The sequence below is a fragment of the Hirundo rustica genome, chromosome 12 (genome assembly GCF_015227805.2).
Source record: "Hirundo rustica isolate bHirRus1 chromosome 12, bHirRus1.pri.v3, whole genome shotgun sequence".
Taxonomy (NCBI): Eukaryota; Metazoa; Chordata; class Aves; order Passeriformes; family Hirundinidae; genus Hirundo; species Hirundo rustica.
The window spans coordinates 17,919,532-17,934,835 of record NC_053461.1 but is presented as its reverse complement, the minus strand read 5'-3'; the positions used below and the strand labels follow the sequence as shown (position 1 = coordinate 17,934,835).

The 15,304-nt window shown below is 43.0% G+C and overlaps 1 protein-coding gene across 4 annotated transcripts in view; it reads left to right on the top strand.

Annotated features, from left to right (window-relative positions):
• LOC120758291 (contactin-3-like) overlaps positions 1 to 15,304 on the top strand; it is a 97,214-nt gene that overhangs the window by 51,790 nt on the left and 30,120 nt on the right. For all 4 annotated transcript variants that reach the window (XM_040076389.2, XM_040076391.2, XM_058422232.1 and 1 more), the window contains exons 4-6: positions 6,701 to 6,904; positions 7,978 to 8,080; positions 9,023 to 9,207. In XM_040076389.2, coding sequence (XP_039932323.1) covers positions 6,701 to 6,904; positions 7,978 to 8,080; positions 9,023 to 9,207 — 492 coding nt within the window. The remainder of the gene's footprint in view (positions 1 to 6,700; positions 6,905 to 7,977; positions 8,081 to 9,022; positions 9,208 to 15,304) is intronic.

The window sequence follows — 15,304 nt, the reverse complement described above, 5'->3', positions numbered from 1 at the left end:
AAATCAGATTTATTTTAGTTCGGCGATAAGCTAAACTATCGCCTCTTTTATCCTCAAAATTATTATAGGCAGGAAGCAATTTAAAATACTTCCAGCTATTGAAAAAGCACAACAGAGTTCTGGAAGTGCTCTCAGCAATTAAATGTAAAGTTCTAGGGAGGTGATTAAGAGAACAATTTGTCACTTGAAATGGATATGGCTAATGGGGATGTATTTACATATTGCTTCCTCAAGCACTTTCGTACTTTTCTGCCTGCTTCCAGAGTGGGAGCAGTGTGCTGAGAGCCAGGACACTTGGAATGACACAGCGAGTCTGGAACAATCAGTGCAGAGAGGCGATAAAGAGAAACCAATCCGTCTCTTGCACAGCTCCAGGGGAAGGGAAATGTTTGGGGGTTTTTTTTTATTCAGCACTGGAACCCAAGTGCTGCAGAGCTGCTCTGTCAGGCTCTCATTAACATCTGGGCTTCCCTGGGAGCACGCAGGGATGTTTAACCTGGCAGCTGAGGAGCAGTTTGGGATGGAAAAGCTGTGTTCGTGCTCCTGGCTAATGGTCCCTGTCCAGCCCTTCTCCAGGGAATGTGCTCTTTGGAGCTGGGCTTACCCAGGAGGGGTTTGGTGTTAATAAAGAAATCAGCTGCCAGTCTGGAGCATCTGTTTCCCAAGGATGAGCTTAGAAGCGTTGGTGCTTTCACTGTGATGGTGAGCGTTGCTTGCGACGCTGCTTTGGTTGGTTTAGAAAAGCTCCAGGAATTATTGAGTGTACAAGGGACCTTTAGTGGCTGGCTGACATCCCTGTAGCAGCTGGGCACAGGTGACCTCTTGGCCACTTCCGTTGCTGTGCTCTAGGCTGGGGGACGGCAGAAAAATAGTATTTTTTGAAGAATTACATCTGTCTTTACATCAGACTAAAGCTCATTCCAGAATTGAAAAAAACAAGTTTGACTCTTAACCTTGTTTTGTTTAAAAACGAAAATCAGGTTTTAGCCCGAAGTAGGAACCTTCAGCAGCTTAAGCTGAAACATTTCAATATTCTCATTAAACGAGTGGATGGGAATTGCAAGATATTCTGTGTGTGTCGGTGCTCTCATTGTTCTGGGCTGTTCCATGCACAGAAGTTGCATGCCTGATTACCTGCACAGCAGGCTGAAAATTGATCTGGTGTATTTTAGCTATAAGATAATTCACCTCCTATGCCAAAACAATTAATGTCATGCATTAGTTTCAACTCAGAGTGTTGCCATTATACTCTGGAATGAAACTGATTCGTGGGGATACGTTCTTCACTTTTTGTAGCTGGGCTTGCATTCCCATCACGCAGTTTACATTTTGCATGGACAGAAATTCAGCCAAAAGAGTTCCTCTGCAGAGTTCAGGTGAAATTTCAGTGGCTGGGAGAGCACTGCCCCTGCCTGAAGCAGATCTCACTGTCTCACTCCTGGAGGCCACAGTTCAAGCCCTGCTGGAGAGGTTTTGTAATTGTCGTTATTTTTATATGGAGAACATGAACAAAAAAGTAAACCACCAAGCCAGTTTGCTCTCTGAAGTGTGACTGCAGCTAAAGACTTTTTCATTATCAGTGATAGAGCTGCTTGAATGCCTGCAGCCCAGGATCCCCCTTGGAAATTCACTCTGAGCGCTGGTTTGGTTTGTTTTTCCCAGCTGCACGTACCTAGGATAGTTTTTAATTACTGGGCATTGAATGTGTGCAAGAACAGACCCTAAACCCTTGAAATGGTGTACAGTTTATCTCAGACAATATTCTAAACGGGTTTTTCTTCTTTCATTGCCAAAATGCCGCCGTTTCCGACGGCAGCACCTCGTGGCGTTTTAAGCTCCAGTTTACACATTTGTGATGGGAGCACATAAACACCTCGTCCTACGCCTCCAGTGCAGAGGGTTTTTATTTGGAAAGCAACATTTAACGTCTGCCAGAAGAAATGAGGGAGATGTTAGTTGTTTCATGGCACAGAGGAAGAATCAACCAGGAGCAGCTGGTGGTGGGGGCTTGCCCAGGGGATGCTCGAGATGGTGAGCTAAGTGCAGGAAAATTGGCCCAGGTGAGAAGGAAAACGTCTTGAGGAGAAGTTTGAATTGATGTGAATTAAAACAAACGACACCCCTGGGAGCGCTCAGGTTCCAGAGTCCCAGTCCCACAGCGGTGCAATCCAAGGATTTGCCTGCAGGGAGGTGAGGACAGTTTGCACCCAAGAGCATCCTCTGGGACCTTAGTGCGCTTTCCCCTCGTTAATTCATTTATTACTTTTCAGTAATTTGTTTGCCCTCTCCCAGGGGTTCCTGTGCAGACAGCCAGAGCTGCAGCAGTGCTGACAAATGGGCATTTTTTGGGGGTGGTTGTCCCATAAAACCCATCCTGAGTGCTCAGTGTGAGCTCCCGGAGCTCCTCCCTCCCTCCTGAGCGACGCTCACCCACAAACAAGAGACTTTGCTCCCTCTTCTGCCATTTAATCACACTCTGAGCTGAAATCGGGCCAAATGATGAACTAATTGCTTTCTGCCTTAATTAGGGAGTCTGTTATTACCCTCTCAAAATCAGTGTTGCTTTTCCATTATTTTTAACTTAAGGTAGATCATTCAAAATAGCTGTTTGCTGCAGATTTCCATCGTTTTAATTGCAGTTTCTGTCATTGCTAAATCCTGTCAGATCACTTTCTTGGAGGCAGTTTTCCAGGAGCCACGTGCCATCCTGTGGGATAGGCAGAGAGACACTTGGGGACACAAAATTCCAGGATATTTCAGCTTCTCCTTGTGTGTCTGCTGCAGAGTATTGTAAAATCAGAACTGGAGAAGTGCATGAAATCATTGGGTATCAATGATTGACATGAAACTTCTTTCTGTTTTGGTTGGGTTGTGGGGTTTGTGTGTGGTTTTTTGTTGGTTTTGGGTTTGTTGTTTTTGGTTTGGTTTGGTTTGGTTTTTTGGGGGTTTTTTGGGTTTTTTTTGGTGTGGTTTTTGTTTTTGTTGGGTTTTTTTGTTTTGTTTTTGGTTTTTTTGTTTTGGTTTGGGTTTTGGGGGGTGGGGTTTTTTTGTTTGTGGTGGGGTTTTTTTGGTTTTTTGTTGTTGTTGTTTCTTTGTTTTGGTTGTTTTGTTTTGTTGGGGTTTTTTTAACCTTGAAGTACTGTTCAGTCAGCTCCATGCTCCCCAAAATCAAGAATTTTCATCTCCTACCAGCTTTATTTCTGGAAACACCCACCTGGCTAACTCAAATCCAGTCAGTTTGGAACATTTTAGGTCTGTTTCAGAAGAACATTGTTCTCATCTCTTACTCCCGGCTGTTTTAGAAGTCTCAATTAGGTGTGAATTGTGGGGCTGGCAGGTAAATATTGAGCAGGTGTAAAGCAGCGATGTCCCAGAAGACAAGGAGCAAGAGCTGGCATTATTTATGCAAATGGTGGATAAAATGAACTTTATGAATTGTCTTTCTCCTTTTGATCTTAAGTCTGTGTGCTTATTTTTCACCCATAAAGTTCTGCTTTTCCAACTTTCTGAATTTAATTACAGTTTGGGATTTCTGCTGCTGCTGTTGTCACTTAAATTCTGTTTACAGGAAGTAAAATCTCCCTGGCTGTGTAAATGATCTCACAGTGAAGTGTTTCAGTCTCACTTAGAGGAAATGTGTAATTTCTTTAAATTCTGTGTTTCTGAAATTCTCTCAACATAATTTAAAGCCATATTTTCAAAAGTATGTGCGTAACTTGCGTAGAGGATGTCAAACTTAAGGCTTGACTTAGAACATGATTAAAAACCAATAAATGTGTGGGGTTTACCCCATTATGTTCCTTTAGCAACAGTAATTTGGGGGGGGTTCAAGGTTCATAAATAGCAGGAAGTGACCCTGGTAAACCTCAAAAGTCCATGGTGATTTAATTGTTGAATTTCATAAAGAATTCAGGTTTTAAAATGACAGAGAATTTTATAAGCTTTTTTTTTTTTTTTTTTTTTTTTTTTAATTAAGCACTTAGGTGCACAAAAGGCCTGGAACAGTGTGAACATGCTGAGTGTGTTGGAGACTGCACAGTAAATAATAATCAAATAATGCCAAATAAAGAGGAGCCGCCAACCAAGATGTAGTAAACAAATAAAAATTGAGTAATAACTGTAATTCCCAATACCTTATCCATGTATGGTCCCCAAATAAGGGGAAAAAATGCATTGGAAAGCAAAGGCTTAGAACTCAGAGGAAGCCCAGGAGAGATATATTGCTTCCATTTATAACAGAAAATCAACTGAAAACTTGTAATTGACAGAAAGGGAGTGAGTTTGTGTCCCTGGAGGTGCCCTGAGATCAGCGACAGGCAAATGGTGTAAACATAATAAATCACACACAAGTTGTTTAATATGATTTTTTCCCCCCCCTTTTTCTTCTTTTTATTTTGGAAAATAAGAATATAATTTTGTCAAGGACAATAAATATAAAATGAGGTGGTGGTGGGGGCACAGGGGTAGAAGTACCCCAGCCTTTTTTAAGAGAGTCAATGAAAATATGTGTTGGATGGGGAATTAGGTTTCCAGGAGTGTTTTTTCATAGGCTGAAGAGCCCAATTAAACTGGAATCCACTTTGCATGGCTGCCATCATCCCAGTGACTGATTTCAGTGGGTTTACCCCTGACTTAACCCAAGATCATAGGAATTAAATTAAGCTGCCTCTTTTCCTGCTGCATCTCTGGATCTCCCCACCCCCTCACACTGCTCTGGATGTCTTTTTTTCATTTTCTTATTTTTTTTTCTAAAGTATAAAATAATATTTTGAGCAAGGAGACACAAGTGGTTCAACAAATACCAGATCCAGTAAATCCTTGTGTCACCCACTGCTGCCTCGTGGGTGTCTGAGTTTGGAGTAGAGCTGAAAATGGGATTTTTTTGGTCCCTAACTTGGTGTTCAGCCGCTCCCTGAGCCCTGTGATCACTCTCTCCACCCAGCTCCTCTGTGAGAAGAGCTCTCCTCTATTTTCTGCCTTTCCCATTTAGAAATACCACCCATTCCCTGCTCCCTAAGACCGTGTAGAACCCTCCAAACTCCTCAGGTGTACTCTCTTTTTTCTTTTTTTTTTTTTTTTAAGAAATAATTTAATGCTTCCCACTGCACTCACTCCCCCATTGTTTCCTGACAAATCCTTGCTGCTTTCCTTTCCGTTAATGAATTTCACCTCTGGAGTTCTGGAGGAAGGAATTGTGCTGAGGAGATGCTGCAGGTCCACAGGGGTGATAGTCTTGCAGGTCTTTTCCTCCTTATGGTCCTGGTTTTGACCACTGATATTTCTCAGTGTGATGAGAGTTGAACTCCTGAGCCCGTTAATGGTTGGCACATGCTGCCGCCCCTGCGAGATTATCATAATGGAGGAGGTTTAAATATTGATGGAAGAAAATGAAATGCAGTTTAATGATCAGCCGTTTCATTTGATGCCTTTTTTTTACATTAGGCGGCCCATAAATATCCTAATAATTTCATTTATTGAGTGGTTTTGTTGTTTTTTTTTTTTTTTTTCACCTGCACGGTCTCACTCGGTGCTAAATTGCCCTGTTGGCTTTGGCAGCCTGGGGAGGTGTTGAGGGTTCAGGATGTGTCGCCTTTTCTTTCCACCGTGCACCCAAATTTGTGCACCTTCAAATTAAACCCGTGCAGGAAGGGCTGATCTCCATTTCCTGGGGGCAGTGCCAGTGCTGCAGACACTGCAACACCGGGAGAGGTCAATCAAGCTGTAATCATTGCTAATTAGCACTTCCAGAAGCTGTAATCTTTGTGCAAGTGGCACGTGGGTGAAAAAAATGATTCCTTGCCTGGAATGCCATTAAAAATTTATTTTCCTTTGATCCTGTAGGAAATGAATGAGACAAACACGTGGCCTCGCACAGGAAGGGGCTTTTGCCAATTAAAATTGGGCACAGAAAGCTCAGAGTGATGCTCAGGAAACAGAACAAATTCCGTGGATTTTTTTGCCAGATCTCTTGGTTTATCTTTCGAGGTGTGGTTTGGTTTTTTGGTTTTTTTTTTTTCCCCTTTCAAACAATCATAATGAATGGTAGCAAGGGCTGCTTTGCCGCATCACACAGAAGTGTTTTTAATGGAGTTTTTATGGATTTTTGTGTGGAAAAAATAGTTCAGCTGTGTGATGAGCCCTACTGGGAATTTAGGCTTCTTCTGACATTCTTATCACGTGGACACTCCTGTCCTGTTCCTACCTGCTAAGCATCTGGCTGAGGAATTAAGTAGCTACTGAATGAATAATCTTTCCGTTTTAGCAAAGTTTGCTCTCGTTTTTGCTGCCTGCTCCTATTTCCTTGCATATTAAATTAAAAAAGAAAAAAAAAAGAGAGGAGAGGAGATTTAAACAAACCCCCTGACATTCTGGATTTCTTCTGCCTTTTTTTTTTTTTTCCTATGCTGGAGGAGATGGGGATTTGGTGAGAAAAATGGAGGGGGGAGCGTTGCTAGTTTCTGGTACTTCTTTAAGACGTATTATTATGTATTATTATTTATTATTATGTATTATTATTTATCATTATGTATTATTATTTAAGATGCATTCAATCATTGGCTGCGTTCGTTACGCCGTAAAGCGCTGTGAATAACGCAATGCTGTCAAATACAGTCATAAAGGAGGAAAAAAAGAGGCAAAAAAGCGGAAAAAATCCAATCAAACATCTTTACCTGTGTTTTTTTTCTTTTTCCCCACCCAGACCTGTCCTTCGCCTGGATCTTCAACGAGTACCCGTCGTTCGTGCAGGAGGACAGCCGGCGCTTCGTGTCCCAGGAGACCGGGCACCTGTACATAGCCAAGGTGGAGCCGTCAGACGTGGGCAACTACAGCTGTGTGGTGACCAGCACGGCCACCAGGAGCCCCGTGCTGGGCTCCCCGACGCCGCTGGTGCTGCGCACGGACGGTACGGCTGCGCCACTGCTGATAAAACTGCAGTGTTATCTTCCCTGTCTTTCGGGTTCTGTGCTGCCCAGGTGCAGCTCTGAGCTCACACTCAGGGTCACTCAGCTCTCTGCACACAGCAGCCACACAAAACAAGTCCTGCTCCTGCTGCACACCAAGGACAACTTTCAGCCCCAAAAGCACAAACAAGGGTGGCTGGAGGGAGGAACAAGAAGGATGGGAGCTCACAGCCTGGAGCTGGAATGGGACAATTCAACCCCAAAGTGCAAATGGACCAAAACTGATCCAAGTGTGAGACCTCGTGACCCTTGGTCCATTCTGGGACCATTTTGGTTCCACCTTGGGTGCAGCCCTGGCCAAGCTCTTGTCCTGCCCAAGGTGGATCCTGGAGGCCTTTCAATAAATATCTGCTTTATTCTCCAGCTCTGCCCAGTCTCTGTTCCAGCTCAGCCTTCCCAAGGCATCACCACAGTCAGGGAATCTCCAGGAGTCTGGGATAATTCCCAGCATCCCTCAGAGCTTTTGGCTCTTGCACCACGCTAAAGGCTTTTGATGAGGAATTGAAATAAGGGGAAGCTTGGCTGGGTGGCTGAGAGAATTTGACTTCATCATTTAGTAGATGTGGGGTTTGTTTTGTTTGGTTTTGGGTTGTTTGTTTGGTTTTGGGTTTTCTTTTGATATGTAGAGTGCCCTGGCATGGTTTTAGACAACATTATCTTATTGAAGGTGTTCTTCAAATAACGCAGAGCAGATGTCCTTTTCTTTTGAGGTCACTTGGAAGATGTGTAGAGGGGGATTTAGGGATGTGGTTTAGTGGGACTTGGCAGTACTGGGGAATGGTTGGACTCGAGGATCTTGGAGGTCTCAACCTAAATTCTCATGTGCTGTCCAAACAGTGATTGATTTCGGCAGAGGTAAACTCTGTTACATCCTGACTCTGTCCCTGATCTCCCCGTGCTTCCCTTTAGAAGCAGATTGTCAAGGAAATAAACTTGATTTTGAATTGCAAAAGAGAGGAAGAAAACCCTCTAAAACTCACCTTGGGAAATTGACCTTCTCGATTGTCTCCCACAGGTGTGATGGGAGAATACGAGCCCAAAATAGAAGTTCAGTTCCCTGAGACGCTGGCAGCAGCCAAAGGCTCCACTGTGAAGCTGGAGTGCTTTGCACTGGGAAAGTAAGTTTTCATCCTCACTTAAAATTGAAGCACCTTAGGGTTCACGTGCACAAGAGGTGTGGGGCTCTGGCACTTGTTCTGGTGTTTTCCCAACACTTAATTTTGGTCATCACAGCTCCTGCCGTGAAATAAGACGGCAAAGACTCTTGGAGTGTATTTGGATTTTGTTTAGAATTAAGATGTGTATGTTGGCAGCACAGGAATTGACATTTCATTTCAAATTAACTTGAGTAGATCCAGGGTGGTTTTGAGTATGGCCTTTGAACTAAGTCTCCTTTCCCTGTGCAAGGAGATTGTGCTGCAGTCTGTGAGAATGTTGTCTGAATTTTCCCCGTAAATGTACTTGATGCTTTCATAATATTCTTCTTCCTTTATAGCCAGAATAAAGGTGGAAATGCATTTCTCCTCTGAATGGTACTTCACTCACAGCTGATCTCTCTTCTCTTTCCCAGATGATCTGAGAATGCATTTGCGTTTCTGTGAATGTATTTACTCACCGGTGTGGGGTTTGTGTGCAGGCAGCTTTGTCAGGTGCCCGTATCAGATTGATAACTTGATCACACACTATTGCTTTGGCTCCCCGGTGAGAGGAGGGAAAGTTTGCAAATCAGAGAGTAAAAGGCAGCTGGAGGATGGCAGTTCCAAAAGACTTGCCTGGATTCTTCCTCCGTGGAAGCCACTGGGGAGGCCAGTGCTGATTTATGAGAAATTTTGCAATTATTGGGCATTCCTGACAAATTTGGTGCCACAAATGCAGCGTAGGAATCAGCAGCGAATGCAAATCAGGTGCCAGAGTGGCTGACCATCTGTCATGTACAGTGTGGTTGCTGCTTTTAACGCAGCCTGTAAGTCACTGCTGAATTTAGGTTGCTTTAAGTATCTCATTATGACAATCAAGGACTTCAAGCAAAACTGTTTAAAATCTCATTACTCTCTCTTTAGCCCTGTGCCTCAGATTAACTGGAGAAGAACTGACGGGCTGCCGTTTCCAAGTAAAATAAAGCTGAGGAAATCCAATGGCATGATTGAAATCCCTAATTTCCAGCAGGAGGACGCAGGGCTCTATGAATGTATTACCGAAAACTCCAGAGGCAAAAACATCGCAAGAGGACGTCTCACTTACTATGGTAGGAAACCTCTGTTCTGCCTCTCTCCCGCCTTTCCTTACTCATGAAGCACAGACTGCTCTGGGATGCCCTGGAATTCCCAGTTTCTGCAGTTCCATCAGGCATTTTGGGCTTAAAAATCCATGGCATTTTAAGTGCTCCCAGAAAATGAGAACTTCTGCAGCAGTTTCTTGCTAAGATCTCTAAGAAACGGCTTAAAAGCTCGCAAGGATTGCTGAGAGTGAAGCAGAGTGTGCTTGTGCCTTTTTTTTTTTTTTTTTTTTTTCTGTGATGGAAAGACTTTTTCTTTTTTTTTTTTTTTTTTTTAACATTTCTTCTTGGTCCATTGGTGAAACCTTCAATTTTCAGTCAATTGGATTTATTTGGGGGATCATTTAGGCCTCCCATTTATGGGAAGTACAAATTTGGTCTTGCTTTGTGAAAAGATTACTGATGGATATTCTCAATCCTGTGCTTTCAAAACAGCCAATTTTATTTTAAAATGAGTAAATAAATGGTAGGATATAATCCAGTATAGGAAATGAAATAATATGAAATTTTATAGCTGGAAAAAAGGCAGTCTCTTGTGCATTTAAGGCTATAGAGTGAAATGAGTATCAGCAAAGCACACTGGTGGTGGTGTAAAGCAAGAGTGATTTGCAACAAAGCGGTAATTGACAATTTTTGTTAAAGCCAGATCTCAGCAAATATAATTTTCTTTACTTCAGTGGCAATTTAAACACTGGTTCTGACTCTGCCTTGGAATGTTTCCCTCATGGAGGAATATTGGAGCGAAGAGATGGGTTTTTAGTTGGATAAAGGCACAGAGCACAGCTCCTCTGCAACTGGGAGCAAGTTCTTTACTGCCTCTCCATGGGGAGCTGCTGCTTGGTGGAACACACAGATTTTGGTCCATGAAGATTTCAGTTTAAGGCACGAGAGATTTTATAAGGAGGAAGGAAGAGATTTCTCTCCTTGCCAGCTTCCAAATTAACCTTTACACTGAATGAATGCCCCGTTGTTGGAAATGTTTGAGGTCAGGGTGGACAGGGGACTTGAGGCAACTCAAATTTTCCATGCACTGATTGTAATTATGACTTTTTGAGAAATCCTATAACTCACAAAGGGCAATAAATCCAAGCTGTTTCACCTGCCAGTGTCCTCTGCCATTCCAAACGTGGCACTGTGCTTTTGGTTTTATTAAATTACTTTATTTGCTGCTTGAAAGTTCCAGAGCTGTGGTTTGTACATCGTTTTGGCTCAACATTCCTATGGCAGCGTTAGATCAGGGCATTTGTGAGATACATAGTGTAAATTGCATATAAAATAGATTTGTTCATCAGTCCTTGTCATTCCAACAGTGGCTGTTCCTGGGGTACGTGTCCTGGTGCCTTGGGAAGGCTGAGCTGGAACAGAGACTGGGCAGAGCTGGAGAATATAGGAGAGATTTATTGAAAGGCCTCCAGGATCCACCTTGGGCAGGACAAGAGCCTGGCCAGGGCTGCACCCAAGGTGGAACCAAAATGGTCCCAGAATGGACCAAGGGTCACGAGGTCTCACCCTTGGATCAGTTTTGGTCCATTTGCACTTTGGGGTTGAATTGTCCCATTCCAGCTCCAGGCTGTGAGCTCCCATCCTTCTTGTTCCTCCCTCCAGCCACCCTTGTTTGTGCTTTTGGGGCTGAAAGTTGTCCTTGGTGTGCAGCAGGAGCAGGATTTGTTTTGTGTGGCTGCTGTGTGCAGAGAGCTGAGTGACCCTGAGTGTGAGCTCAGAGCTGCACCTGGGCAGCACAGAACCTGAAACACAGCAAAGATAAAACTGAAGGCATCAATGCTGCTGCCCAGATTCTTCTTTGCTCATTAAAAGGCCTCAGAGCTGAAATAAAGGATGTTGGTAATGAACAAAAGCAACCCAGCTGCAGTTCTGTAACAGTTGAATCAGAGTGAACGTTTTCATTGCAAATCCAGACAGGGATTTGAACCCTCAGATGGAGTTCATATTCCAGCAGGAGTGGCTGCCCATGTTAAGAGTCATCCCTGATATGGATGTTTATCTTAAAAAGAATAATGAGAGCTGTAACGGCACTAATGGCACTCCAACTGTTTCATTTCATTTGTTCTGCTTCGTGGAACCCATTCTGCAGAATTAAATAGATTTAAGTGATCTTTCTTATTTTGGTTCTTGCTTCGTTGTTGCAGTTAGAATTCCATCAAGCCTGGATTCAGGATAAGAGCATTTAACTCTTTTTGATAATTCAAAGTTTTATAACTAAGGATAGTATCTTCTGATGAATTGCCACCTCATCTGGTGCCAAAACCCAGAAATTTGTCTGGTGAAGAAATCTAACCACATCCCACTCAACTTTCCAATAAAAGATCATTATTTAGAGAAGTTGTTCTAAAAGCAGATGAGGATTTGGGGGAAACTAATGCAATAAACCGAAGACATAGAGTAAAAAATTACCCATCTGCCAGAAAGTACCAATGTCAAAAATCCACAAATCTGTTGTTTTTAGGGAGTGGTGGCTGCTGTTAAAGCGACTTTACTGGTAGAAGTTTAAGGCATTTCTGCTTATCAAACATAGAAAAATACAAACATTACATAAGTACAAATGTCCTTTTATTTCGATGGTGACAGCATTGATTTTCCTCTTGGCAGAACAAAGCACGTTCCTGCCTGACCCAAAAAAACCCCCAAAAAACAGTATGAGAAGGATTGGGGTTAACATTTTGCAAGTTGTCATAGTGAAATAATGCGAAAAAGAAATCTTAAGGATGAAAAAGTATTGATAAAAATCTTTCATGTGCCTGAAAAATAGGTTTTTCTTTCTTTGCAAACTTTTAAGGAGTCCTTGTAAATGTAACTGGTCCTAAACAAAAGCTTGAAACATTCATTGCTCTGCTACGAAGGGGAACACTCTTGTTCTGTTTTGCTTCATGAGCTGAAACTGGAAAGTTTAAAATCTGGAAATCAGGTTTTCCAGTGCATAAATAGTTGGGTTAAAAACCTTATTTTTTCATCCAGTAATGAATTACAGCCTTGGAGCCACAAAGCCCTTGAACACAACTTTACTCCTGTCCATAGCATGTTTCTCAAGAATTCCTATAAATCTGTCACAGCTGTAACTCTTGTCCTGAAAAAAATGAAATGAGTCTGTTTTATTGTCATTATGATGTGTTTTAAATATAGCTCTCAACCCGTAGTTGGCGTGGATAATTAAAATAGATATTCTAAACCAGATATTCTGGGCTCATTACAGTGCTCACAGACTATTAATCTTCCCTTTTTCTCCTGAAGGATTTTATCAAGAGGAGCCTGACATCAAATGTTCAGGGTTTTTTTTGTCCTTTTTACAGTTCCAGCATTTGTTAAATGCCAGTTTTCTACTTAGAGGAGTGCAGATCGTGCTAAAAATAGGATGAGATTATCCAACTTTGATTGAATGTAGAACCTGAATATATAAATAATTTGCTTTCCCTTTATTAGCATGTTCATTTGTCGTCGCTTTTAGCTTCCCATAAAGAGATAAGAGGCAAAAAAAAGAATCCACGGCAGTGTTTCATGGCAGAGAAAAATGAGAGGAGATGAAACAATCGCATTTTCATGTTTTAGGATGCAATTAAACATGAAGCACGGTAAAGATATGTAAAGCAATTAATTTAAAGTATAATTGAAGAAAATATATTCTTAATTAGCCCATGCTGATATACCTGCTTGGCAGGACCAAGGTAAAATGTTTGACAGGGAGAAAGAAATTCTGCTGCTGTTCTCCTTTTGCTCTGCATTTCTGGGCTGTGATAACAAAGACAAAATCCCTCGGGAATAAGTGGAATCTACATAATTTCTTTAGTGTATTAAAAATACTGGTTTGGTTGGTTTTTTTTTTTTTTTTTTTTTTAAATAATCTGCCAGCAAAATTAAACTGAAACTGTGTTATTTATGTATGTGGAAGAATATCTCTGTTTAAAGGTTTTATCCGATAGCTTCACTCTGTCCTGTGTATGGAGGTGTCTTCAAAACATTGACAACAAAGCTTCAAATAACTAAATAATGTCAATGAGTTGCTGAGTTTGATCAACCTAGCGTTTAATTGTTAATGCTGCCTAATAAGCTGCCCAGACAAATAGTTTGTCTTCTTTTACATACCAAAGCTTTTCCCAGTGATTTGGAATTACCTGTTGCTTTGAGGGCGTTCTCATTTTCCGATGGGGGCCCAAAAATGGGCATTTTCAGGGACGTGTCAGCTGCTTCTCTGGGCACGGCTGCTCCAGCAGAACAAAAGTGATCCCTGCTTGAAATCCCTCGGAGTTTGGAGACAAAACAAGGGTTCATCCCTGCTGCAGGCATCAGTGTGAGTGTCAGAGCCTGACTTGGAGACAGACTGCCTGGAAAACCGCAGGGTGCACTTTTGGGGTGGGTTGTTTTTTTTTTCCCCCCCGTTTGCTTCACAGCTGCTTCATCCTGTGCTCTGGGAAGTTCTTTCTGCTCTGATTCCTTGCCCAACTGCTGAGCTCCCCCCAGCCAAAGGTGTTTGAGAGATTCCATAGTGGAAATGTCAAAGTGCAAGTGTGAGAAGGCAACATCTTGTGTGAATCCCTGTTCTGGGAGAGCTTCCCAGAGGATTTGGCTCCCAGCAGAGCCCAGAATCCCCTGGAAGAGTCATGGCCCTGAAGTTCTGCATTCCCCTCGCTCTCTTCCCTTGGCCTAAATAATTAAAAACGGATTTTCATTGGATTCTCTCACTCTGAAGGAAATAATACATAAAAGTGCGTGTTTTGATGCGCTGTGCCTGGTTAGTCCGCAAATAATCTACAAATCCCAGCCCAGCCTCTGGAAAGTGTCACTTCTCCAGCCAGTGCTTCACTGCAGCTGTTCTTCCTTCACATCGACCCCCGGAACGCCACAAAGGATTTTGTGAAATCCGGAAAAATCGGTAAAATCTGGAAAAGTGTCACTTCTCCAGCCAGTGCTTCACTGCAGTTGGTCTTCCTTCACATCGACCCCCGGAACGCCACAGAGGATTTTGTGAAATCCGGAAAAATCGGTAAAATCTGGCTTCTTCCTTCCCTTGGGGCCTACAGGGAAGGCCTGGAGTGTAATGAGGCCGCAGTTGTTTCCTGCAGGCTTTAACAGCCTGGAAGAGCAGGGTCATCATAACCGCCTCAAAAAGAGAGAGAAGCCTCTCACCGGGATACTTTTTATGAAGTTACACACTTGTTCTCTCCTTGCCTCTGGGACCACGGGCACCGCAAGGAATGTTTTAGGCTAAAACAACTGAAGTGAAATCCAGGCTGGTGCTTTTTCCGAGTGACTGGCCATGGAGCTGACGGCTAACCTGCTTTAGAAAATCACTTACCTACAAGCATTTCATCCTGGGGGAGCTCCAGATGAATCTTTCATGAAGACTGCACAGCAAGTTCCGGAGGATTCTTGGTATTATCCCAAAATACGGGTTCCTGTCGCAGTCTCAAACCCTGCACTGTGAACTCCTTTAAAATTGACTTCCAACCTCTCAGCTTACAGGACAATGTTATTTTTTTTTTTATTTTTTTTTAATCTCAGCAAGGATGTGCTGCCTGCTTGTCTGTTCCTTGCTTTAGGAAGAAGTGACTCCGTCCTCTCTCCTCAGGAAGATCCAGGTCCCACAATAACTGTGCAGCAGTTCCAGGAGAAAAACGAGGCTTTGCTACCAAGCCTTCCTTCAGGAGCGCAGATGTGGCAGAGATGGTGGAATCGGATATTTTGGGCAGTAAAATTTGCCTGGCAGCAAGGAATAAACCTGTTTATTCAGAGTCCTTCAGCTGTCCTCAACAAAAAGGGGGAGGGCTGAGCTTGGCGAGTCCTGCTCCTGTTTTGAGAGGGTGTCCAAGCGTCAGAGCAGATCAGAGCTACTGATACCCGAGTTCCTTTCTGCACATGAAGCACCTTTATCCTGGCCGGGAGTCAGAGTATTCCCAGCTGGAATTGCCCCTGTTGAGCTGCCTTTTCAACTTTGAGCTGGTTGGTCGAATTGTTCTCTTCCAAAGACGGATGGAGAGCGGTGCCTTTCTTCCTGCTCAACTCCTCCATCAGTAATGGGGAGAGAAGAAGAGCCTTCCTCCAGGAAATCACTGAAGTC